The sequence below is a fragment of the Aquila chrysaetos genome, chromosome 9 (genome assembly GCF_900496995.4).
Source record: "Aquila chrysaetos chrysaetos chromosome 9, bAquChr1.4, whole genome shotgun sequence".
Lineage (NCBI taxonomy): Eukaryota > Metazoa > Chordata > Aves > Accipitriformes > Accipitridae > Aquila > Aquila chrysaetos.
This window is the reverse complement of record NC_044012.1, coordinates 41002370-41026884: the sequence shown is the minus strand read 5'-3', so window position 1 is coordinate 41026884 and position 24515 is coordinate 41002370. Positions and strand designations below refer to the sequence as shown.

Sequence of the window (24515 nt, the reverse complement as noted above, 5' to 3'; positions counted from 1 at the left end):
GGGCTGCCGCGCGGGGCGCACCTGCTGGCGGCCTCGCGCCCGCGCCGCTTCCAAGGGCCAATCAACGAACGCGGCGGGGGGGGGGGGGGGGGGGGGGCGCCGCCGCACGCGCCACAATGGACCGTGGGCAGAGGGGGGCGGGGCCTCTCCTCTCCCCTCAGCCTGGTCCCCGCCCGCCCGCCCTTCCCCTCAGCGCGGCGCAGGGAGGAGGCGGGAGGCGGCGGGTGATTGCGAGGCGTTTATTAGTGAGAGGCCGCTGCCGGCCTTTTGCCGCCCTGAGGGGCAGGAGGAGGACGGCGAGGATTAGTTGCAGTATTTCTTGGTGTCCAGCCTATTGTGCTCGGGATTGTAGGGCGCCTTGGCGAAGCACATGGCAGCCGTGCGGTCGCAGTTGCAGACGAACATCCCGCACTCGTGGTTCTTGCCTGGAGGAGAGAGCAGGAGCGGTCAGACCCCGCAGCTCCTTCACCAGGCACGGCAGTGACTCAGGCAGGCATTCCTGCTGCTGGGACGTAGCCCTTTTACTGCTGCCCTCAGTTTGGGGTGTACGTGCTTCTTCCCGCTAACCTCCTGGCCCCAAAGCTGCGTGCTCCGGCCCAGAAATCTCCTTGCTCCTTCCTTCCCTGCAATTCTGTTTGCCAGCCTATCTGCTACTTACCTCTGTTCCAGAGCCCTATAAAAGCTCCACCATTAACATTAGAGATGCTTGGCAGAAGCTGTGTAACACTGCCCGGTTAGCATGCTGATCTCTTATATGCTGCCATTAAAGGGACTCCCAGAAAAGTACCACAGGGACTCAACCCCTGAAGAGGGGACAGGCTTCCCTATGTACTGCGATACCATATATCTTAAGAAACTTTTAAGTTCTGTGCTATATGGAGAACATTGACTCTGGTGCCCATGTGAGGTGCCCCATTTATAATAACCAGCAGCCCGGCAGGGAGTTGCACTGCGCCCTCCTGCCACAGCATCACGGAGTGTAACGGAGCCCCGTTCCTTCAGAAGAGAGACTGGAGTAATGTTTGAAGTGGAGTGACATGGAAGTGGACTTACTGTCACACGTGATCTGCCCGCTGGAGCAGCTGAAGCTGTACAGCTTTGTGTAGGGATTGTCCAAGAGGGATCTGCATGGTTCTAGTTTACGTGCCCGTGAGTAGCACTCATCGTGTGCTTGACAGCACCTGGGAAACAGTGAGGAAAAGGTCAGAAAATACCAGAAATGCAAACTCAGCTGACCTGTAAGACATGTAAATACACTAGTATTGCTTTGACAAGGCACTGGGGAAAAAAAAGATACTGAGTGATAAGAAAGCAGACACGAAGGACTTCAAAGGGACACGGTTCTGCCAGCTAATGGTCCAAGAGGTGTCTGGTACACGTGTACTTACTGGAGCAGCTTCACAGTTGTCTATTGGGCACCGGGAAAGCAAAAGCCAGCATTTACCCTACACGCCCCGTCAGTGCCTGGTAGCTGAAGAGCTGACAGCCAACACAATTCACTGCACCTTGGCTATCAGACTTGTGTGATCTCTAAACTGCCCAAGCCACTTCTTAGCATTTTGCAGCTCAGCCCTGCACACGTTGATGGTTGTGCACTGGGCAGTGTGTGCAGAGCTGCATCCCAGCTGCTGGCACGGCACTTATGAAACAAAAATGGTGGAATGAGTGCAGTGTAGTTGCCACAGAAGGGAAAACAGAGTTGCTGGGATTATATTTTATCTTAATAATAAGGCATCAAGGTGTGATACTACACATCCTTTTTTCCTGGAATCAATCTTTGAGAAAAAGCTTCATTCACAGCAGCCAGTTTTGTGAACATTTATAAGCAGGGTCAGCTGAGACGAAGCTGGCGTGCAGAACCATGCACAAGCAGGGAAATAGGTTTGTAAAAGCAGAGTCTTATAAACCTGTCAAGCTCATCCACTGGAGTCCCACTGCCTCCCAAGCCGCAATAGCAGCCGTAGTCACCAAATTCCAGCAGAGGATGGCTGCCTGGGATGGTGCATTTGATCATGCTGCGAAGCTCCCACACGGCCCAGGGTGAGATAGCAGCGCTGGCTGCGCCCACTGAGAAGAGACACAAAGGTTAGAGTTAGGCATGGTGTTACCAGTCCAGGGGGGTGAGTGCCACCTACACACCAGACAGCAGGAAAAGCAGGGCCAGGGACTTCATTCTCAGAGGACTTACAGAGAGGTTGGTGCTAAAGAAAATGCAGCCCTTTATATGACAACCTCACCTTGACATGGGTATGAGATAAACAAGCCAGTATTTATGTTACTAAATGCAGACTTCTTCCATCGGAGGCTGTGGGCAGCAGGTTGTGACATGACCAGTTGAAGGCCAGTGGAATTAAAATCTATGAAAGCCAGGAAGGCAAATATTTGCTCTCTAGATTTTTGCTATTAAATTCTTTCAATGCTACTGTAAAAAGCCAGCCTGAAAGATCTGAACACTTTTAAGGGCTTTCTACTAAAAAATAGTAGCAGTGTGGTAGTTATGTTGGAAATTGCTGGCACACAAATAACCACCCTACTAATACTGGCATCCTCTTTTTTATGGTATCCCACTTATTAATCCCGTATCTCTCCATGGATTGTCCTGGCCTAATTTAGAGAATAAGGTACAGGTCATCCACTCTCCCCAAATGACCCTTTCGCACGAGCTGAACTGAGAACAGTTCAAGCTGTTTTTTACTTTGAAGCCATAGAGGAGAAGGAGGTACTACTAGGCAAGAAACAGGAGCCAAGCAACACGGAAAGCCTCTGTATCTAGCTTAAACAAGGAGTAGTGTCTGTTTTCACATGACCTTAAGGGACTTACACTGGAAACGAACTGGGCTTAGAAGTTTCAACATACACAGCAGACTTCAGTAGCTCAGAGACAGCAGTTTCTCTTTCTCCAGCACCAAAGCAGAACCCAGTTACGCCCTTTGGTTCTCTATGCCAAGGTATAAGGCCAGTTAGCAAGCCTTGAAATAAGATCAAAAAATGGGTAAGAAAAACCTTCCTGGAGTCAGCCAGGGGTTAAGTCCAAAATACTGCACTTATATTCAGACCCCAGAGGCTCTAACACCGTCAGGGCTACAGGTTTGGCATTTTTACACACCCAAGAAGTAGATCCTAGACTGCTCACTTAATAGTCAGAGTGCATTTATTTCTAAAGCACCAAGCAAGCCTTCAGTTTTTGAGAGCAGAGGAAGAGGCACAGCCCACCTTTTCCTAACAGCCTAATACGCCAGAGTGCTTGTTCAGGAAACTTAGGGTTCACCACCCTTCAGTAGGTTCAAATGCATGTTTCTATAGGGGACAATGAGGACATCTTCCCTCTCATAGGGTCTGAAACTATGCCAGGGTACCCACAGTATCCACAGGATGCTTACATATCCATAGGACATCTAGTTAAAGGTAGACAGAATGGTTCTGGTTGTTCATCAGCACGACCTTTTTGATCTCTCACACGCTCTCTGATCCTCTGGGATTCCCCTCTCACAGGTTACCTAAAGCCAAACAGATGCCGAGTTACAGATTTGAGATTCTCATGTCCTAATAAAACATTGAAAAAACATTAAAGGCTGATGTAAAGGACAGTCTGTACCACAGTTAGTTCAGAGAAAATAATTTAATCTTTTGCCCACAGATCAATCTGCTGACTTTCCCTTCAATATCCACTTAAGTGTTCTCTTTCTCCTTTGCTACTTTGGCCACCTTTACTCTTTTTTAAATTATTATTTCTCTGTTCTCTTACCTATGAACCTTAAGACTCTAAGGTTCCTTCTTCCTCGCTTCTCAATGTCTGATTTATTATTGATGTTGTGAAGAAAACTTCCAATAATCTGGCCTTTTAAAGTCACAGATCAAAAATACTGTCATATCTCGGATTTCGTACATTTTAATTCAACAAGAAGATCACCGTGTGTGGGAAAGTGAGCATGTGAGCACCACAAGAGTGCCTCGTGAGAAAAATCCCAGCAGGGTAAAGATTTTTCCACCAATGCTATTTTTGGTTTCCCCCAACCTGTGCTGCATACAAAGCCACTGGTCCTCAGTATGCTTGTGAGGACATCCCAACTTACAGCTGGTTCCTAAACTTACAGGCTTGAGCCTTCAATTATTTTTAAGACTTCTCTATAATTAAGACCTGCTGCACAGGGTTCCCTACTATTTCACACTGTCAGAATTCACCTTCTTCTTGTAGCGTTGTCTGTTAAGGACTTTTCTTCCCTTCCCATCTCTACATTTTGATTTCTTAGACCTTGCCTCCTTGGTCCACCGTAGTCATTGAATCCAGAGCATCTGACCCAAACTTCTAAACACCACACTATCTCCTCCTTTCTTGAGCCTACAAATATCTATCCAAAACCTCTGTAACATAGAGAAGAGACATGATCTCTATTAAAGCCAGATCTGCCGCACATTATAAACTGGGCCACTGCCAAAGTCTGGGAGCAGAGCACAGAGTCATAGCCCTGCCTGGGGCTTTTATCCTAATGGCAGGATGCGACTCCTGCCAGGTCCAAGTTCACCTGAAATCTCCTCCATTTGAAAATCTCCCACTCCCAAATAATGACAGAGAAGGACAGTTTTCAAATAATTTATTAGGAATTTAAAACTGAAATCTGGAAAAAGGGTTACAGGTGTGGAGAGAACAAACATTGGAGTGTAATAACTTACTGGCTTAAAAACACAGCTTTATTTCTTTTAAAAAAAATGCCCACCCTGAAACCGGAGCCCCAGCCTCCAGGCAGTGGCAGCACTGGCCAGAGAGTGAATCACAGCCCAGCAGCAGCACAGCTGGCCTTGGATGTCTGGAGGGGGCACGGAAGCAGTTCAGCGCATATACCAAGAGGGAGGAAAGCGCTGTCCGCAGACCCAAATTTGAAGTATATAGAATAAAAATAAACCCAATAAAATGCAGCTCTTCTTTAATTAGGAAATATTTAAAAAAACAGACATACAGACTCTTGTCTCAGTAACAAAAATTATTGCTTTGTGTTTTCAGTACTGATCTGTTAAGTACCCTCTTACCTAAACAGAACTCTCCAAACGCATCGCCCAGGTCAGGACAAGCTCCGGCGGATGGGGGAGGGATGGAAGAGAAAAAGGGCCCTGTGGGCACTGTGGCCCTCCTTGTCCTTTTCTAAATGCCCCTCTCCCTTACAGGGGCTCAGTTTGGGGGAAGAGAGGGAATGATTTTTAAAACTTAAGATGAAGCTGTTATTTCCCTGGGAAAAGAGTTTGGCTGCATCTTAATAAAAGGCTTAATCACCCCCCTTAACAAGGTCTTTGGTTCACTGAAATCCAGACCCAAACCTGCCCCATGTACTCCTGCTGGAGGCTTCCCCTGGCAGAGTGCTTGTTAGCAGGGGCCTGGACCACGCCAGAGGAAGCCCCGGCAGGTTCTGGAGAAGGGACCAGATCACCTCCGCACAGGACAACAGACAAATTCCCACAGTCTTCAGAAGACAGAGTAAAGCAAACGGGAAGCTGCAATTCTATAATTCATATAATCCCTGAGAAGCCCTTAACCCGCCCCCAAATCACCACCCTAATGCTTTTCTCCCCCGTTAATGACTCCCCAACCCAGCGCCCTGCCCTTCAGAGAACGACCCCCCAAATCTCCCCCTGGCCCTGGCCGACACCCCTTACGATACCCTCGCCTCCGGAGGAGGATCCCCTTTCCCGGGAAATCTTGACGCAAGCGATAGTGTTTGGAGAGTGAATTCCTTTCAAAGTAACCAAGACAAGCAATGGCGGTAAAGCCCTTTACCTAAAGCCAAACCAGAGGCTGGCACTACGGAGCCCAGTGATGGAGTCTGTACATCGAGCAATTGGAAGCAGCTTTAACCCGCTCAGCAAAACAGCCGATGGCCGGTACGTTTCACCCCCGCCCCCCCCCACCCCCTCCCCTTTCATCTCATCAGAGGTCTTAAAATCTTACAGTAAAAGGTGTACAAAAAAAGAACGGAGTCCTGTCAGGATTCTGCTGGAGAATATTGCTCACGCTGCGGCACCAAGTCCAGGACCTGGAGCTGCTCCTTGGAGCCAGGCTGCAGGCGGCAGCCAGGTTCAGCTCGCGATATTTACATATTATACAGGAGGAAAAAGAAAACCCCACGTAAAACTAAACCTAGGAAAAAAAAAAAAAATCTTTCAGCTGTAAGGATAGTGTTTTTCACTTAGCAAAATATACATTTGTTTTGTTCCATAGCGATGTCCAACGTTTTCGGATCCTTGGAGTTTCACACTTTTCAAAGCCTCACATTTACAAAACAGAAACAATTAAAAACAGTTTCTTTAAAAAAAATAGAAATACATCAGTTCCTCTCAGCCTTTGCTCTCTCTGTGTCTCTTTCTTCCCTTCAGAACTGCATTCTTGTTACATACCGTGCTTTAAAAACACTGACGACAACAACAACAGAGTTGAAAATATTCAAAACAGTTTCAAAGCCAAATAAAAATACTCCTCAATAAAAACTACCTAACACAATCACAAAGCCAATTCATAAAATATGTCTACTAGCTCGGGAAAGAGCAAACAACAAAAAGAAGGGGTAGCCCCAAAAAAAGATAAAAAAATAAAATAAAAAAATAAAACTAACAGCTAGTAAAATAAATAAAAGAAGAATCGGTGGGCTGGGGGCAGGGAGGGGGGAAGCGTAAACCGTCGGTGGTTAGTAAGAAAGCGAGATGATCTCCTCGGGTTCAGTCCAGTGTGGTCTGGTCAAAGGGAGAGATCAGGGCAGGGCGGCAGGAGCCTGGCAGCCAGCCGGCAGTGTGCAGTTTGATTCAAGAAAAAGGTAACCTTGGCTCATCCCCCGAGGCTCACCAGATCCTCCAGCCGCTGTCCTCGGTTAGGTCACTGGGGAATCTGCGGGACACAGCAGGGGAGGGAAGGGACAGGATCTAGAACAACCAACAGCTTTTCTCTTGGGGTTTTCTTCCGGTGTGATCCGACAGAAATACTCGATACCCAAACTTGCCCCAACACAGAGTTGCTCTGCATCTCGCTGGCACAGTGACGGGGCATAGCAGAGATGCTTCCATCTTTAATGGCAATGTGCGGCCTGGGAAACAAGGCCCCACACGCCATGCAGTCTGCCTGCCCAGACCTGCGGCACTCCTGGCCCCCGGGAGGCCTGTGACGTAGTGGGGTCCAGCCGTTTTTCCAGCACTCAGCTCAGCGCAGCCCTCCCAGGCTGCCATGGGCTCCTGCCTGGACACTGTTCCCTGCAAGTTTTTGCCCTCCTTTTTGAAAAGCTGTTTTTTGGGGGTTTTTTTTATTTTAATTTTAAGCCAGCTAACTTCAGCCATGTTTGCAAAGCAAACGGAGACCATCCACCCATTCCCTCTCAGGCCCCCCTGAGGACCAGAAACAGAACTGATCACATTCAGATTTTCCTTCTGCCCTTCTCCCAGGCAGGAGAGGAAAAACCTCGCTCCCCAGAGACAGTGTCTCAGCAGCTGTGAGAAGAGCCAACTGCATGGAGGACGCTTCCCCAGCCACCCAGGTGAGCCAAGCTTGCCTCTCAGGATCACCACTGGGTTGTGATTCTGGCCAACCCTGCAGACCTTTCCTCTTTCTGTCAGTGCTCCCATTTCCTTTCTCTTTGCACCCAGACACTAAGTGACCTCTCCACAGCACTCCCAGCCTGGGGACCGTAAGGTAGGAACCCAACCTGCCAAGCCTCTGGTGCAGAAGAGAGCCCCAGGCTGGCCACAGGACTCCTCCCGCAGGCTGGGTCAGGCCAGCGAGCCTCACAGCGGCATCTGCAGCTCCTGCTGAGAGCCCAAGCACAGGGGCCAGCTCAGAACTTCACTCCTCTCATTACCCGTTCCTGTTCAAAGCTCTCTTACCTCCTGCCTCCTTGGTCCCCAGCTTCAGTGATACCCATTGGTAAAAGCTGTTGCAATCAAGGGACCCTGCGAAGAAAGAGTTAAAACCCCACTCTTAAGCAAACAAAAGAAAAGTAAAGGAGAACTACTACCACAACAAATTCAGTCATGGCTCAGAAGCTGGGAAAGCTGGTTTCAGTTGGAGGTGCCAAGTCTAAAGACCACATCACCCTGCAGGACACTGCATCAGGGCCAAGACGGGCTCTTGGAAAGTCTGGGCCAGATCAGGCAAAGGTCTGGATATCAGGACCTTGAGCGGGGTGGTCAGGGAGAGCCAGCAGAGGCCAGGGATGCAGGCTCCAAGTGAACTGCTGCATTCTGCACCGGCCGTCTGTGGTCTGGGGCTCAGCAGTGGCATGGCACGTGCTGCGGTGGGTGGTACTTCTTAACCAGAAAGCAGGCTGTGGGCTGAGAGGGGGCTGCCCACTGCTGCTCACCTCCATCACCACGCGAAGATACAGCCCCTTCCCCTGGCCGTGCCACTCTCCATCTTCCTCCCCCTGCGCAGACCCCGATGGGGAACACTCACCCCTAGGCTGTGGCCGAAGCCGGTGCTCGGGGCTGGACTGGCAGCGCTGATGTAACTGCTGACCCCTGAGTCCTGGTTGGCGGCTCCGTAAAGCTCTGCCATCGGCCCAGGGCTGGTGGTGCCCAGAAATCCACCGGTGCGACTGGGGGTGGAACCTACAGGAGGCAGCAAAACTACATAGTGAAGATCCCAAAAATGCAACCCCGTCCCACCCCCCTCCCGCAGCCCATCGCAAACCTCCAGGACAGGACACCGCGCTGGGGAGGAAAGTGGCAGTTACCTGTCCCTCGCACCACGGCCGCCGCGGCTGCTGCTGCCGCCATTGGTCCATACGCAGTGAGAGGGATTGCTAGAAAAGAAGGAACAGGCATCTCAGGGGCACTGTGGCTACACGGGAAACTCCTCAACAGTAACATTCATTTCCCACTGCAAAATACCAGGCCCACACAGACGTATCGGCTTAGTGCATCACACAGGACATCAGAGGATGACAATAGGGAAGTGCACAGCCCTGCATTTATTAGTATCCTTTTGCACAGTGAATATCCGGGGGAACCCACTAGCCATGCTCTGCGAAGCCCACACCCTGGAGCAGCCGAGGGCACGATGCGGAAGAGCTGAACCAGAAGTGGGCAATTTCAGATGTATCCTGTCGCTACTTAGCTTGCAAGACGCAGTTAACCTGAAGCTACAGATCCAGATTTTGGCTGTAAATATGGAGAAATGCAGCAGCTCAGGGACAGCAGCTGGCAGCTCAGCATCCTGAGGCTCAGCCCCTCCTCTCTGTCCCTTGGTACTATTCTTGAATAACAGTTTAATAGCCTCTTTCTCCCTATTTCTCTACTCAGCTCAAGACACACCAACCTTCCCACTCCGAATTTTGCTTCTGAACTGCTCAAACCCTTGCTGTTCATTGTAGAAGAGCAGGAAACATATACCTAGGGAGCAGGAACTAGAAATGGCTTAATTAAACCAGTAAGTCTTAATTTATATGTAGCAGTTCTAATTCCCAACTCTACTGCCACAGGCATCCAGCCCTCGGGGCAGGAGGCATCTAGCCAGTATGTTTGTCTTTGCCCTTAAAATGACTGGGTCAGCATTTCATGCTTGAATGTGAAATTCACTGTGATTCTGTTTAGAGCACCATAAAAAGAGGTCAGAACAAATCAATCACGTTAAGGCTGAAACCCAGACTAGCTTATAAGGGAATATTTAGTAGCAGGCACCAGCCTGTTTCAAGCAAACGTCATATGAGGCTTATATCTGGGTTAGGCGCTCATTACAGGCCCTGGGCCAATGTGAGCATGTTGCTGCTTTGCATCACCCCCAAAGATGCTGTTTCAGGGAGGAAAGGCTGCTGGCAGCCACCCTCCTGCCCTATCATTGCTTTAAGTCCCTAACACACTGCTGAATGAATGTGGTTTTACTGAGAGAGGAGGCCAGGTCTTCTGAAAAAGCCTCCAGTTCTTTTTCCAGGAAAAACCCTTCTTGCCTCTGCAGTCTATCTACTGAGACACCAGGTTTGTGTTGCGATAACAAAGCACCTGCATGTTAGCTCCCTGCATGCTGGAGCAATCATCCCTGCTTGTGCCATCCCCTCATCTCAGTTCCACTTGCCAAGCCCATAAAGCGCAGCCCATTTACGCGCACGCATCCACTTGAAGGCACAAGGGCCCTCGAGCACTGCACAGCTCGCTGGGCCTTTGTAGGAACGAAGGGGGCCCTGCCCTTCGCGGGACCAACTCCAGCCTATACATGGGAATCGCAGCTCTTGGCCTAGCCAAGAGGCTGCACAGTGACTGTTTAACAGTAGGTAAGCGTAATGGCAAGGGAAGAATGCCACAATCCCCAGCTGGTACTTCAGCGAGACACTCAGGACTGTAAGCTAACATGGCACGCAGCCAGGACAGCAGCATTAATAACTTCTTGTTGTACAGAGCCCTGGTGCACCCCAGCCGCCGGTGACAGCCAGGCCCTGGGAGATTCACCTCCACTAGGAAAAGGCAGAGTGCAGCCAGGGGTGGGCCTTGGAAGGAAAAGCACTTTTGCCAAGTGACCAACATTTACAAATTTTATGGGGTTTGCTGAAAAACACACATGTAAATAAACAACTGGACCCACATCTCCTTTGCTTGGCAATCAAAAGGCTCAGAGGTGGGGGTCAGCTGCTTATGCAGTTGTATACATGGTGTCAGGGAAGGGTTTTATTAAGAGGGAGCTAGGATTTGGTCTCCCCCTACCTTCCTCAGGGCAATTTGTTCATTGGTGGCTGCCAACCTCAGCATCCTCAGGAACTGCGATTCCCTGAGGACTGACACGGTTCTGTGCTACAGAAAGCCCCTTTCAAGCCTGTTGGTACTGATAAACCCAGGAGAGCTTCTCAGGAAGCTTTTCCACACCCCCATTGCAGAGACATTCAAACCCTGAAACAGGTGGAGGCAAGGAAGCGCTGGAGAGGAGGAACACCACAGAAATGAGATGGCACATGGGGAGCAGGGTGCTACACAAAGCTGCTTTTCTACGACACAAACCATGGACACAACAGAGCTGGGGAAAACATGGCCATGGAAGGGAGAGTAGACAGAAGGAGCATCACCTAGAGAGAACACACTGCACGTAACCCAGGGGCTGAGGATCCAGAGGGTATTTGCACTGTGAGGACACTGAGCCAGGGCTAGTCTCTGGAGAACGGTCCTCTGCCCCCATTCCATTCCACAGTTCCCTACAAACACAGCGGGACTTTACTGTAGAGTCCCACCACACTTGCTTCTGCCCGGAAATTCCGTGTTGGAGTAGCTGGGGGGCTGCACCACCCAGAGCAGGGAAAACATTCCCTGCAGCCCCTCCTGCACAGGGGAACGGGATTAGAGTAACCAGGAGTGCCCCCACACCCTCTCCCTCCTCCCAGCACTCCAAGTCCTTGCAGCAGCTCAGGTTAAGGTCATTTGTAGACCTTTGAGAAGTCACCCTGCTCTCTGCAGTTTTCCATATCTGGTTTACACCCAGCCTGGGGCGAGGAGCTAAAAACAAGGCAAGCAGCAGGAAACACCATCTAAGGATTACATGCCTTCATTTGGTATGACCTGCATTGCCCTTCTCAGAGGCAATACACATGGCTCTGATTGCCTCTCCATCTTTCCAGCCCCAGCTTTGGATGGAGCTCGTACAGATGGAAGAGGAAATAAGGAACGTTTCCAGTCTAACTGCACCTGGCTGTGGAACAGCAACACCACTGGAACAGCCCAAAGCCCCCTTCTCCCCTTCCAGCTTGTGAGTTTAGGAAACGAGCAGGACTGACCTGTGAGCTCAGGGAGGACGGGGGCACTCGGGAGAGGGGTCCGCTCTACACGGAACTCTAAAAACGAAATGCAAGACAGCTTAGGAACTCGTCAAACGCCCCGAGGCAGACCCCACAGAGAGACGGCAGCCAGGGTCTGCTGGGGGAGCAGCCTGCAGCCAGACTGCAACCAGACCAGTGTCTTCTTTAAACTAATTTATAACTGGTGCTGAAAGGTGCTGGACTCCTGCCCTGGAGACTGAAAGGATCCATTTATCCTTAGAATAAATCTGGCCAAGGCAGGGCAAGTGCAAGCTTCACTGCGCAGCCTCAGGTCAGCCCTGGAGCACCGCTTGGCAACCCATCCAATCTGACCTCTCGGCTGCCATGCCAGTGGGTGCTCAGTACGTCCCACACTCATCTGGGCATGGGTTTACAATGAGGCACTTGAAGCCACTATGACTGAGACCCATAAACTGGATTCAGGGATAGCTTCCAGACAGGTAGGAGGCAACAGCAACTTTCAGCCACAGTCAGCCTGGGCTCGCCTCAGGCAAAAAGGAAACTTCCCATTCCCAGCCCCTAACATCAAGACTTCATATATAAACCATCACACTGAGGGGTGGAGTAAGGAAGGGATGCTCAGAGTTGCCACTTCTCTAGAAAATAGCAAGACAGTATTTTCCCTGAATGTGCTCTGCCTCGTTCCCCTGCCTCGCAGAGAATGGGAGGGAGAAGAGGCCCCAGAAAGCTCTGAGCAGCTGCGGCACAGCAGGTTCCAGCCATTGATCGCAGAATCCATGTTCTGAGCACATGGCGGGATTGAGAGCTTGAAACCACCCAGTTTGGGGGGGATCTGCAGCCCACCACCCCAGCAGATGCTTTCTGGAGTCTGTGAGTGGTCCAGGCGCTGTTCAGAACACAACTGTAGCATTGCAGGCGCCTGCGTTTTGGGTGCCTAGGAGTGCCCTGGACCATTGAAAGCCATGCTTTAAAATTCCGTACTACTTTCAGAGCGGTGGCAACTCTGGTAAAGAGAGACAGACAGACACAAAGGCAGCGAGACAGGCAGAGCTGCAGGGGCCCTTCTGTGTCACAGCAGCAGCCCTACGGAGGAGGCTAACATAAAGGGCGTCAGAGCAGCCTTGGGCTTTTCCTGCCACTGGAGTGTGAGGATAATCCTAATGAAGGACAGGCTGTTCCCACCTATTCCAGGGCTTCTCCCCTCCCCCTTCCACATCCGTCTCCAATTTAAAGAAAGACCAAACAGGGGAAAGGGGCAGAACCTGGGTCACGGATCATGCCAGGGACTCCTGTTACCTGAAGGCAGACCAAAAAAACGAGCAGGGAGCACCACTCACCAGGGAACTGGTAAGTGTAGCCAGGTGCAATGCCAGTGTAACTTCGACTCGCGTAGGTGGCAGCTTGGAAGCCTGGATAACCTGGGGGAAGAGAAAAGGGCTCTGTTACTGCAAGCTTGCAGGGTCGATGTCCTTAGCGCCTGGCTGCTCATGAGCAGCATGACCATTAGTGTTAGAACGCTCGAACAGGGCTAATAGCAGAAACCCCAGGAAATTGCTGGGCCGAGTGCACAACGCATGCCAATCTGCAGAAGAGTTTTAGCAGGCCCATTTAATTTTTTCCTCACTCCAAACATGTAAGGACATGGACATTTCCTTCTCAGAAACTCATAGTTCTGCAGACTAAGGCTTTCTGATGCATCAGCTGGATTTACAAATAGGAGGAGATCAGGGAGGTGGGGGCATTTGAATGGCTGAATGGCTCTGAGTCACTTTTGCACTAGAAGTGCTGGCGAATGCAGGCAGAGTGCTTCTTCCTGGCGCCGGGCAGGACAATTCCTGCCGTTCCCCGGGAAGCTGACCACCTATACAGTACAAGCCTGTGAGAACGCAGGGCATTGACTCAGAGATGAATATTTGATTTGAGATCTCCCAAGACATGAGTACATGGATTTCTCAGTGACTCAGCTTGAGCCTTGCTGCTTTAAAATTCAGATGGCTTAGAAAAGGCAAAACCCAAAACCACAGGCTGCAGATTTATTTTCCTTCCATAAGTCAAGAGAAAACATTGGGGAAAAAATGCCCTTTTTGGGGTTTTGTTCAGTGACTAACTGCTACTCGGCAGGCTTAGCAAGGAGAGCCAGGCTGAGTACACCCTGCCCAGCAACACCAGCGATGATCCTGAGCAAACAGTGTGCTCTTGGGTCAGCTCAAGCCCAGCTAGAACAAGTGTGGGGAGCAAGAGAAGCCAGGAACAGCAACCGTACTGGAAGCATCATGCTTGACTCTCAGATCCAGGCACAAGGGTTTGTAGACCTGGAAGTGGAAGCTACAAAGGACTTTTTTCTTTTTTTAATCTTTTATCTGAACACATTTGCCTTAGAATCATTGGTAAGACATGAAATCCAGCCTGCTTGTCACCAATTCCTCCTTACAAGACAGTCCCACGGTAAGTGTATAGTTTTCCTTGCAACACCAGATACTTGCTGTCCCTGAGATGGAGGAAACAAAGCGAGACAAAGCTTAACTAGAACTTTAAGGGCATTTTTACAGTCTCTAAATGGCAGTGAGGACATCTATATGGACCACTGTTTCAAGTGAAAGCTCAGGGGTTCTTTAATCAACTGATTCATCAGAAAGCCTGTTCAAGTATGGGAGGAAGATGCCTGGGCACAGATCACTCCACACTCGCTTCAGCTATGTAGTTACATCCCATTCCACGAGAGGCATTAAAGAATTATAGTCTATATGCTATGGCACCGTGGGACCGTTAACAGAGCTGCAGAGGGCCAGAGCTGCCCAGCACATGGCTGCGTCCGGCCAGCTCCGGCTGTCACAGGGCAGCGGTGACAAGTTTGCAGTTTTTCCAGGTGCCACCAGAGGGCAAGTTGTGATCGCAAACAGGTCCCAGCAACCCCCCACAGCGTCCCCGGCCTTGCACCAGGGAGAGCTGCCCTTGGCCGCCCTGCCCGCTCTCGGAATAAAACCTCTAAGCTGCTGCCTGGCACGACCGGGAGCTGGGGAGGAGATCTGTCCTTGGGCTTACCCAGCATGCCGATCCCGAGCATGAAGGCATCCATCCCGTAAGGCATGACTCGGGACCGCCCTCGCGCCGAGCCCGTTGGGGACATCACCTCCTTCGGCTGAGCTTTTTTACACTCCACCTGCCACAAGAAAGTAAGGATTAGGCTCGGCTGGCACGGGCACAGGGCACTGCCACAGAGCACACAGAGGCAGCGGCTGGGCTGCAGACCAGGCAGGACTGCCTGCCGTGACAGCATTCCTCAGCCCCAGCCACCGTCGACAGCCCATTCCGCTGTCCTTCCCTAGCGTCCCTGCCTCTGGCCTCCACACTGCCAGCCTTCTGTCTTGCTCTGCAGCCACCACAGGCAATGGGGAGCTCAAACACTGCTTTTCTCCTCCTGGAGCTGCCCTCGATGCTCTGCCTGGCCCTGCACCAGGGCCTCAAAGCCTAATTTTCCTGATTTCTGAATAAAGGTTAAACCTGCCCCCTCCCAGGCCATCAAGAGGTTTCACGTAGCTTCAAAACCTCCAAGTACTGCACAATTCCTCGTTACAGTTAGCTCTTCTCCTTGAAAACTCAGTATTGTGCTCCACACTGTGAGCTTCTTTCCCAGACTGGCTGCTGTGATTTTGGGGAAAAGATTCAATCCAGTTTGCCGCTGCAGACAAAAGTACGTTGGGACCCAAGCGCCTTACACCCTGCCCCTGTGCCACTGCCCCACTGTATCCTATACCTCTGACCCTTCTGCCCCAGGTTCTGCCCCAGACACTCACCATTTTGTTGTTGATCTCATGGAAGTGGATTTCACACACTTTTTCCACAATGTCTTCACTTTCAAATGTGACAAACCCAAACCCTGAAGAAAAGGCAAAACTCCTTGAGCAGGTCAGAGCTCTGTGCAGTTTGCACCCGCTACCCACATCCTTTTAGTGGCAGGAGAAGAGAAGGACGGTACAATCAGCCCTTTCTAAAACAGCTGTCACTCATCTTCCCTCTCCAGCAAATCCTGCTTTTATGCACAAGAAGAACAGGACCATCCCCTTATAGATTGCCCTTTCCTCCTCATCCTGTACTTCCCAACCCCTCTGAACTCAACTGTTCTCAAAACCAAGTTTGGGGTTTTTTTTTAAACTTTGCCATTTGCAAGGCAAACCACATGGCTGATAAAGCTGGGGAGGATCCCAGCAGACGCTCACACAAAGGGAGTCGGTGGAGAAATGAACAGCTGCTTGCCAGGACATCACCATCCTCGCTAAATGCACTCCACCAGCAATAATACCCTGCTCGCTTCCTCAGCAGTCACCGGTCATTAAGGCCTTGTATAAGCAGGCAAGTATCAGCAATGCAGTTGTACTGAACAAGACAGATAGACACAAGCAAAGCGATTTGCAAAGTTTCACCAAAGTAAGGTTAGTATCTGGGGTAAGACAGGACAGCGTGTTCCTGGCCCCTGGCCCACGCTCACACCTCCTTTCTCTCACCAACCCCTCTGCTGACAGTTCTGGCAAAGACCAGCTCGGGTGGGCAGACTAAACTCCTCTCAGCTGACTGCAGTCGCTTCCGGAAAACTGAGGCAGGTGGGAGGATGTCTTTAAGCTTGCCTTACAAGCAAGCTGGGATTAAGCAGAGCTTTCTGCTTTACGGAACTAGCCAATTCCACAGTGCTTTAAAATAACTTTTAGAAACAGATGGGGATCTGCTGCCCAGAACCCCACTTTTTCCTCCATACTGCCAGAAAAGTCTCTCTCCATAAACTCCTCCATCTGTCTGTGCCCAGGTAGTTACACACCATTCACCTCAACACCCACAAGCGGAGGGGCTCGGGAGTTCAAGAACAAAACCCTGATGCCAAAACCAGTCCTGAGCCCCATCAGACCCCCACCAGGCCTACTGCACCCTGGGCAGAGGTCGACGCTTCCGACATAGTGGCTGGCAGCTCTTCCTGCTCCTTCCAAAACCCCAACAACTCTTTAATTGGACTAGTGACTAGGAGGCACCCATAGAGGAACAGGGGTTAACACTTCTTCCCTTTTAAGATAAAGCTGGAACAACATTCAAGGCCAGGCAATCAGAGTAGATTTAATGGCTCTAGAAAAAAGCAAAAACCTGAAGGGCACACAGTGTAGCGAGAGCAGAAGGGAGCGTTCCCTCGCTGATCCGGGGGCAGAGGTGCTTGGAAGTGCTTCAAACAACACATGGACTTGAGAGTGGCCAAGCACAGGGCTGTTACTGGCCCCGATTTGAAAGATGCCGAAGCTAAGTTTGCAGGTTAAGTTGTTGCCAATAAATCTCCGAGCTGGTTCAATGCTAGCGTCGAGCCCTGCCACGCCACCGGGTAGTCGGTCTGAAGACTCACTGGGAAATCGGGAGGCAGGAACGCCCATGGGTGGACTGGGTCCGGATAGCGCAAATATTACAGCCTTGCTCCGATCCTGTAACCAGACTCCACCAGCAAGACTCGGGTAAGAAAAGGTGACCTGGGAGCACAAGCGGGCTCCGGGCCGAGGAAGGGGCAAGAAGCAGGCACTCTTCAGGCTCTCGTGTCAGCTTTCCCGGAGCTCAGATTACTCGGGACAAGGTAAGACACACACTGCGGGCTGGAGCCACGGAGGTAAGCGGGCAGGGGAGGGGGCCGTCTCCTCTCACATATCTGCAACTCGGCGAGTTTACAGCACAGGAAACGCACTGGACAAAAGCTCTCTGTGCTGCAAGGGACGCTGGTAAAGGATGCAGATGCAAAAGGATGGGGCGACTGGAGGCAAGATAAAGAGCAGCTGCGACCCGCGTCCCCTGCTGCTGGGATACTAACCCCTCCCTAGGCAAGGCAGGAGGCAAACCCTCCGCAGTTCCCTGTCCTACGGCCAGAAGACCGCTCTCACCTCGGTGCCGGTTGGTTGTCTTGTCGAACATCAGCATCGCATCGTCCACCTGCAAAGAGAAGGGCGCCGGTCAGATTATTGCTGTTGCCACGAGCATCCTCTGACACATTTGCGCCAGGCCTCCCCAAACCTGAGGGGATCGAGATGAGACCTCCTATCCCCAAGAAGGAAACAGGGTGTACACACGCATCAGCTACCACACCAGGCCCCTCCTTCCCCAAGCCACAACCAGCACGGTTCCCCCCACCAGCCTGGGGCAGGTGCTGCCGAGCTGAGCCCCCTCGGCCCGGCCCCTGGCAGCAAGCGACCCCGATTGTTTGCCTGCGGCTCCAGCCGGGGGGCAAGGAGCAGGGAAGGCATTGTTCCCAAATCCCGGCCTCAAAGGAGAGGAGAATTAAAGGGGGGGGGGAGAGAAGCAAAGCTGGAGAGGGGAGAGGAATAAGGGGCCTCCCAGCGACAGGGGAAGCGGAGGCCTCAGACAACAGAGCCTGCCTGGGAAAGCTGGGAAGCGCCCCCGCCCCCACCCCAGAGGAGCCTTTCCTCTAAGTGAGGTTTCCCACTGCTGGAGGCTGTAATTAGAGCAAATTTACTGCAAGGCCTGAGCAGGGCTGCCTTCCCGGGGGGAGGGGCGGCCGGATCCCATCCCCCAGCCGGCCTGGGGCTGCTCTCCTCCCCGGCGAGCACATCACCGCCTGGTGCCACTTTCCCCCCCCCTCCATCTTCCCGCTGGGTGCTGCCTTGCAGAGACGCATCTGCACCGCTCCGCAGGTCAGGCCAAGCAGGGTTAAAAAATACACTTCAATCCCCTCCGTGTAAGCCCCAGTGTAAACCTGTCCCACTGACCCATCCCTCCTCTCTAATACCACTGCCTTAATCCGATTATGAAACTGGACGTGCAAGTGCTCAGGGGAGGCAGCAGCAGTCTCCGGCCAGCAGCTGCCCCGGCCCTCCTCCTCCTCCTCCTCCATGTGAGACAGCCGCTCCCCGAGCAGCCAGCCCCGCACGCCCCCAACTCCGCAGAAGGATTACTCCCTTGCCTCGTCCCCGGGAAGCATCTGCGTGGCTGCCTTCTCCGGAACAGCCCACCGGTGCGGGCAAAGCGCTGCCCATACCCTGGCGCAGGCAGCCACTGGCTTCGCTCGTGGAGAGCTCAAAACCCACGTCAGGGAAGGGAGAGGGCTCCTAGCCTCAGCCCCCCCAAGGACAAACTGGGACAGCCAGCTCCACCTCAGTGACACGAGGATGGAAGGAGCCCTTCCTAACGCTTCCAGTGCCATCATGAGCAGAGAGAGATCATCTCTGATGCCCTTGGGCTTTTCCAACATGTCCAGCCCACACGAGCGAGAGGTGATGACAGACAGCCTGGCTCCCGCTCCTCCCGCGCTCTTCCCATCCCGGCTCAGCCTCCCTCGGCCAAGTCAATGGACACCTGAGAAACGTGCCAGGCATCCAGTCAGAGCCACGGGGGATGTAAGACTTCACACAGAGCCAAAGCAACTCCTCAGCGGCTTCCCAAGACACTGCCACAGAGCTGGGGCCTGACAGCAGCTCATCACGCTGCCTTTCCCCATCGCCGCTCGCTCCTGTGCCTGCACCATTTCCCTTCACGGTGCCAGCTCAACTGTGACATGCTGGGGGGAAACCTGACATGGCTTAAAAATATTTCAAGAGGTTTTACTGTCTGTTTTTCTTCATTTTTTAAGCTAGATCCATTCCTCCATCCAGTTCACAAAAAGGCTGGGCACAAAGCTGTCCTCCTCCCCACTAAACACTGGGAGAAAGCTGTGTCAACGGCACTCTGTGGTGGTGCCACTCCCGAGGACTTCAACTCAGGTAGCTGGAGCCCACAGACCGACCCATCATGACGAGAGATGGGCACGGGAGAGAAAAACCCAGCAGGGACAAGCACAGCCCAGCTCCTGACTTACTCTGTCCGACAAGCCCCAGCAACAACCTCTTCTTCACAGAGCCTGGAAAGCGGGAGCAGCTGCAAGTGGCAGAGCCCAGCACACATCCACACACAAAACCACCTCACAGCAACGTCCTGGGCAACGGCTGGGCACTCCCGCAGGGCTCGAGCACTCAGAGCCGGGAGACATGCAACCACTTCTTCCCAAACTGTACTCTGCAGCCTTCCTTCAGCTGAGCTTTCTTGTATGTTTCTGCTGGTGCTTTGAGATCAGGTGTCTACCCAGCACCCCAAAATGTACTCATCTTGCAAAAAACATATTTACAATAACACACGTACTCTGTTTGAAAGCTGATTCCTGTCATGAACTACATCTAAGATACCTAAGTGTATATACACATAACGTGAAATAGTCTCACCCCACTCAACCCTAGGGCCTCAACTCTGTGTATGGCTACAACTGGTGTTTTTTATTGCCAGCAAAACCTGCACATGAGCATCTTCTTGTCTCCTTCCAAGCCAACAGGTGACATGAGTTGGGTGGTCTCAGACAGCACACTGCCAGTGCCATGAGGTAAAGCAGGGCCCGGCAACCCAGGGCGGGCGCAGAGGTAGTGCTGGAGCCTACAAAGGCCTGCAGGACAGGCTGCAGACCGGAGTGCACTGCAGAGCCAGGAGAAAGGCCTCACCTGCATCCACGGGGAGCGGCCATTTCCAGCACCCTGCCCAGGGTGTCCAGCCCTCCCGCCGGCTGTGCCCCAGATCCCCCCTAGCTCTTGCCACCACCCCTGCAGCTAGGCGAGGGGATGGAGACCAGCTGCCTCAGCTCGTAGGGCTCCCTAAACCCCAGCGCTACCCGCACACCCCTGCAGACCCTCGCACCAAGCGCTGACGAGGTACCATGGCCGTCTCCCACCAAAGACCAGCCCCAGGCAGGGAGCAACCCAGGCCTGCACCGACTCCGGCAACCACAACCAGGCATAACTTGCAGCCCCCCCGGCGGGCTGCTATTGTGGAGGCGAGGCGAACCGACACCCCCCCCCCTCCTACTCCCGCCCTCCACCGCCGCGCCGGGCCCTTCCCGGCTGGGCCGCGCCGGGCCCCAACAAAGGCGGCCGCCGGCGGGGCCGTCGCCACGGCAACGCGGCCGCCAATGGCAGCTGCCGCCCGGATTAGCGCCGCGCACAAAGCCGCCCCGCTGCGCCGGCCCCGCGCCCGCCTCGCCAGCGGCGGCGCCCTCACACAGATCGCGGCCTGTGATGGCCTGCGGGAGGGCTCCCGCCGGGGGCCTCCGGCCCCCGGCGGGAGCCCTCCCGCAGGCCATCACAGGCAAATCACCATCACACACACGAGGGATTCACACCGCAAGGAGAAAGGTCTCACAGCCAGACCCCTCCTGCACCGACTTTGCCCCCCCCCTCCCGGCCCTGCTTCTGGCGGGACAGAGGTGCCGCCATCTTGTCTCACCCCCCCTCACTGAGGGTGAGGGCGGCGGGTCCGGGCTGAGGCGGGTTGTGAGGGACTGAGGGCACAGGGAGCCAGAGGTGTGGTGATGCGAAGGACGGGGGCGGGGGGGAAAGGGGGATTTGGGGTCTCCAGAGGGGCAGGAACGGAGGTGCCATCTCCAGGCAATGCCCACCGGTTGGCAGAGACAAAACAGGTCAACTACCGCAGAACTGGATGTAGGAAGAGCGCGTGGAAAATAGCACTTAGGAGTTTCAGAAACGCCCCAAGTTCATTTTTTATAGGGTGTGGAAATAATCTATGATCATAACTGTACGTTTAACAAAGGCTTTTTGGCTGAGTGAATTGTGTTTCTCCCCATTCTCCCCCCCCCTTAAATAAATATTTGTTTCAATTCTTTAAACATAGTCAAAGAAGCAGATCACTTTACTAGAAAACTGTTTAGCTTAGTGGTCAAGGCTCTCTCCCAGGGAACTTTTTAACTTGCTGGTCCAGGCTGCAGTCATCCACCATTTGAGGTTAGAAGTTCAAGGTTTGTTAATTTTGAGGAATGATGTCTTTCGCCGTGTTTAGCCACAAGGGTCAAAAACGTCAAGGCGAAAAGAGGGAGTCCCAAGAGCAGTGACTCCTGCTCTCTAGGTGCATCCTTCCCAAGGAAGCCTACCACAGGAGACTACTTCATGGCAGGTACTTGGCAGTTCGGGAGTAGGTACCACACCCCTGAGCCTTAAATCCAAGCTAACATCACCTCCTCTCAATTCTGTCTCTAGCAGCTCTCTCTAGCTTTGGAAAACCAAATGGGAGTGGAAGAAGGATAGAGGCTTTGGGCTCAGTGGAGGTAACGCATTCAGAAAGTGAAAAAAGGTTTGTCCCTGAGGAGGAAGCTCTTCTAATCCTCCATGGATTTGTCACTGCTGAGACCTCCTGCAGAAGGGCAGCAAGCAGCACCTTCCCGAGAGGAGGAGACAGGCCCTTCTCAAACCAGCACCTGGTTTTGATGAGAGCGGTGTGGTGGTGACAGGAAGGAAAAGTGACAGTCACAGGTTTCAGACAGAGACTCCACCAAAGCAGCCCTCAGCCTAGCCAAAGTATTCAGGTGCACAGATATGAGGCATTTCATACCAAAACAGAATGCAGTACAATCCACCTGGCCTTGGCCAAAAGGGCTGATTTTTTTTTTCCAAGGGCTTAGTCCCACTCTAACATCTTTCAGTCTTCCTGGGACAGCCATAGGTGTCTGCAAAAGAGGAAGTCAATGGCAGCCTCATGAAGATTAAAAAAAAAAAATAATAAAATTTCCAACACAAGTTTGATGAGAAATGTTGGCTGCACTTCCACATGGGCAGATCTTGAAGAAAGTTGTAAATATTCAAGCAAAGGCTTTGCAGAGACAGGCATCTTCCACCTGAACAGCAACTAAAGATGGCTGGCTGGTCCTAGAAGGAACCATGGCAACGTATTTGTAGACAAATCAGGCAGAATAATAATAACTGCCGAGAAATCTTCAACATGGGAAATATAAACCAAACAATCTAGAAGCCACTCAGCCATCCTGTCAAGAGAGGGCATTAGTAACCCTGTGAGGTTCTCCCAGCTGCTCAAACAGGACAGGCCAATTCTGGGGAGGAGGACGCACCGACCCAGAGCCCAGCTCCTGGGAGCAGGCATGCTGCGCCCGCACGGCACCGGGAGGACCCTTCTTACCCCACTCTGCAGAACCGTTCTCAAAACTCTGGGAATGAGACTTGGCCGAGGGACAGAGCCCGTTCCGTGCCACAGGTGAGCGGGACAGCCTGTCCAGGTGTTCCTGCCTGCTCTTGCACTGCACCTCGGGCACCTGGCAAATATCAAATGAACCACTGAAGACCTGAATGACCATTACTGCTACAGCATTTTTGGCTATTTGCCTACCAGATGCGGAGCACAGAGAACCCTTTGTTCCAGAGGCATTGTTACCACAAGCCAAACTGCCTACTGCCACAAGAGAGGTGATCAGATTCCCCTTCTCCTCCCCTCCCCATCTGTTCATTGCAACCATGTTACGCGTGAGAATTTGCATAAATTGCCCTCTGATCTGTGGAAGAAAATCCAAAATCCAGTTTGGAAATCCACAGCAGGTTGACAAGCAGCTTTGATCCCTGAAATTTCCAGAGAGCAGCAGATTAAGGATTAATTAATTAACATTCTCCAGATCCAAAGTGAGGGAAATCATGCCCACTGTAAGCACAGGAACAAGTCTTCCTTTAAAGAAATTCCCCATCAGTATCTAAAGGTTCTCCAATTAGTCAGCAGGGAAAACTCATTTCATATACCCAAGTCAACCACACCATTTTTCTGGCAGGTGTACATGAATATGCATTTGTGACAGACATGCAAACCCTCATCAAATCCAGCACCTCAGATACGGGGGTTTTCTCTTGGTCGGGACAGTGCTAGAGTCGTCGCCTGAGCGAGATGTCAGAAGCTGTCTCAGGCAAACGGTCCAGAATTTGGGCCTGAGTATTAGATGGCAGCCCAAAGGTCAGAATCATCCTCAGACCTCAGCAGATCTTTTTTTCTTGTTTGCTTCCAGGATATTTTTAGAGGGCAGATCTCTCTCTGGGCACGATCTGCCTCACAGAGGCTGAGCTTTCATGACCGACTCATCCACATACGCAGATCACCTGCAGGCCCAGGGAGAGATGCAGACTGTTTTTAAGCACTTTTCAAGCACCCTTGGAGCCACAACTGATTAGTGAGTCATGCAAAGACGTCATTGTGAATATATTTCTTGCACTTCTGCTTCACGAAATGCAAAAGCACAAAAGAAAACCATGAGTTCAAACACCTGAATTGGGTCCAGGCCCCCATTTCTTCCAGCACCTCTGCATTTCTAGTTTCTGAAAGGATCAACTTCTCTCCTAATGACAAAAGACTGGCTGCACCAAGTTCGAGCAGAGGTCCACCTTGCCCAACACCCCCCCAAGATACCAACCAACAACAGACACCTTTGGAAGAACGTAAAGACAAGGCAAGGATATTACGATAGACCCCAGAACACTCCATCATCTTCCAAGCCATTTGTGATTTGGGGATTTCCTGAACTCAAAGGCGTGTCTGTGTATTTAGAAGACCTTCCATGCATTTGTCCAATCATTTTGGAGCCTATGCAGATTTTAGCAACGTCCTGGGGCAAAGATTTCACAGCTTAGATAAGCTCCATGACAAAAAGACCTTATTTGTTCTGAGCCTCCTACCTTGCAATTTATTTGACTTTGTCTACCACAAAACCTCATCAGATCAACCCTTGAAAAAGAAAGATGATCTGAGTTTTTTCAGTTATGATTTGAAACAAGTGACCTTGCTTACAAGACCAGAGGCCCGACAGTCCAAAGAAATTACTCTGATGGACAATCCCTTTTCCCCCCCCAAAATAACACAGAACAACATGTTCCCACAGGTTGAAGTAGAAAAGGAGGAAGCTGGGACACAAGCTCCTCTGAGGCATCCTCATACGTGTTGAACTAGACGGAGGACTAG

The 24515-nt window shown here is 51.9% G+C and overlaps 2 protein-coding genes across 9 annotated transcripts in view; both read right to left on the bottom strand.

Annotated features, from left to right (window-relative positions):
- Positions 1-228: 228 nt before the first annotated feature.
- On the bottom strand, positions 229-4476 carry PLA2G1B (phospholipase A2 group IB). 4 transcript variants are annotated; one of them, XM_041125897.1, is made up of 5 exons: positions 3381-4476; positions 2822-2969; positions 1908-2067; positions 1054-1181; positions 229-425 (listed from the first exon to the last, which is right to left on the bottom strand). In XM_041125897.1, exons 2-5 carry the CDS (start codon positions 2853-2855, stop codon positions 304-306), a joined length of 444 nt encoding a protein of 147 aa, XP_040981831.1. In that variant the 5' UTR covers positions 2856-2969; positions 3381-4476; the 3' UTR covers positions 229-303. The 4 variants fall into 4 exon arrangements, with proteins under 4 accessions (XP_040981831.1, XP_040981832.1, XP_029882675.1 ...); XM_041125898.1 differs by lacking the exon at positions 2822-2969; XM_030026815.2 differs by lacking the exon at positions 3381-4476 and having other exon boundaries at positions 2822-3355.
- Positions 4477-4575: 99 nt separating this feature from the next.
- Positions 4576-24515, bottom strand: part of MSI1 (musashi RNA binding protein 1) — a 31800-nt gene continuing 11860 nt past the window's right edge. For 3 of the 5 annotated variants that reach the window (XM_030026803.1, XM_030026805.1, XM_030026807.2), the window contains 9 exons: positions 17624-17672; positions 15518-15600; positions 14766-14883; positions 13061-13141; positions 11721-11777; positions 8703-8771; positions 8423-8577; positions 7855-7920; positions 4576-6868 (listed from right to left, as the gene is read on the bottom strand). In XM_030026803.1, coding sequence (XP_029882663.1) covers positions 7879-7920; positions 8423-8577; positions 8703-8771; positions 11721-11777; positions 13061-13141; positions 14766-14883; positions 15518-15600; positions 17624-17672 — 654 coding nt within the window. In that variant the 3' untranslated portion in view covers positions 4576-6868; positions 7855-7878. Of the gene's footprint in view, positions 6869-7854; positions 7921-8422; positions 8578-8702; positions 8772-11720; positions 11778-13060; positions 13142-14765; positions 14884-15517; positions 15601-17623; positions 17673-18213; positions 18607-24515 lie in introns of those variants that run through there. The other 2 variants (XM_030026806.1, XM_030026808.1) reach the window with 2 other exon arrangements.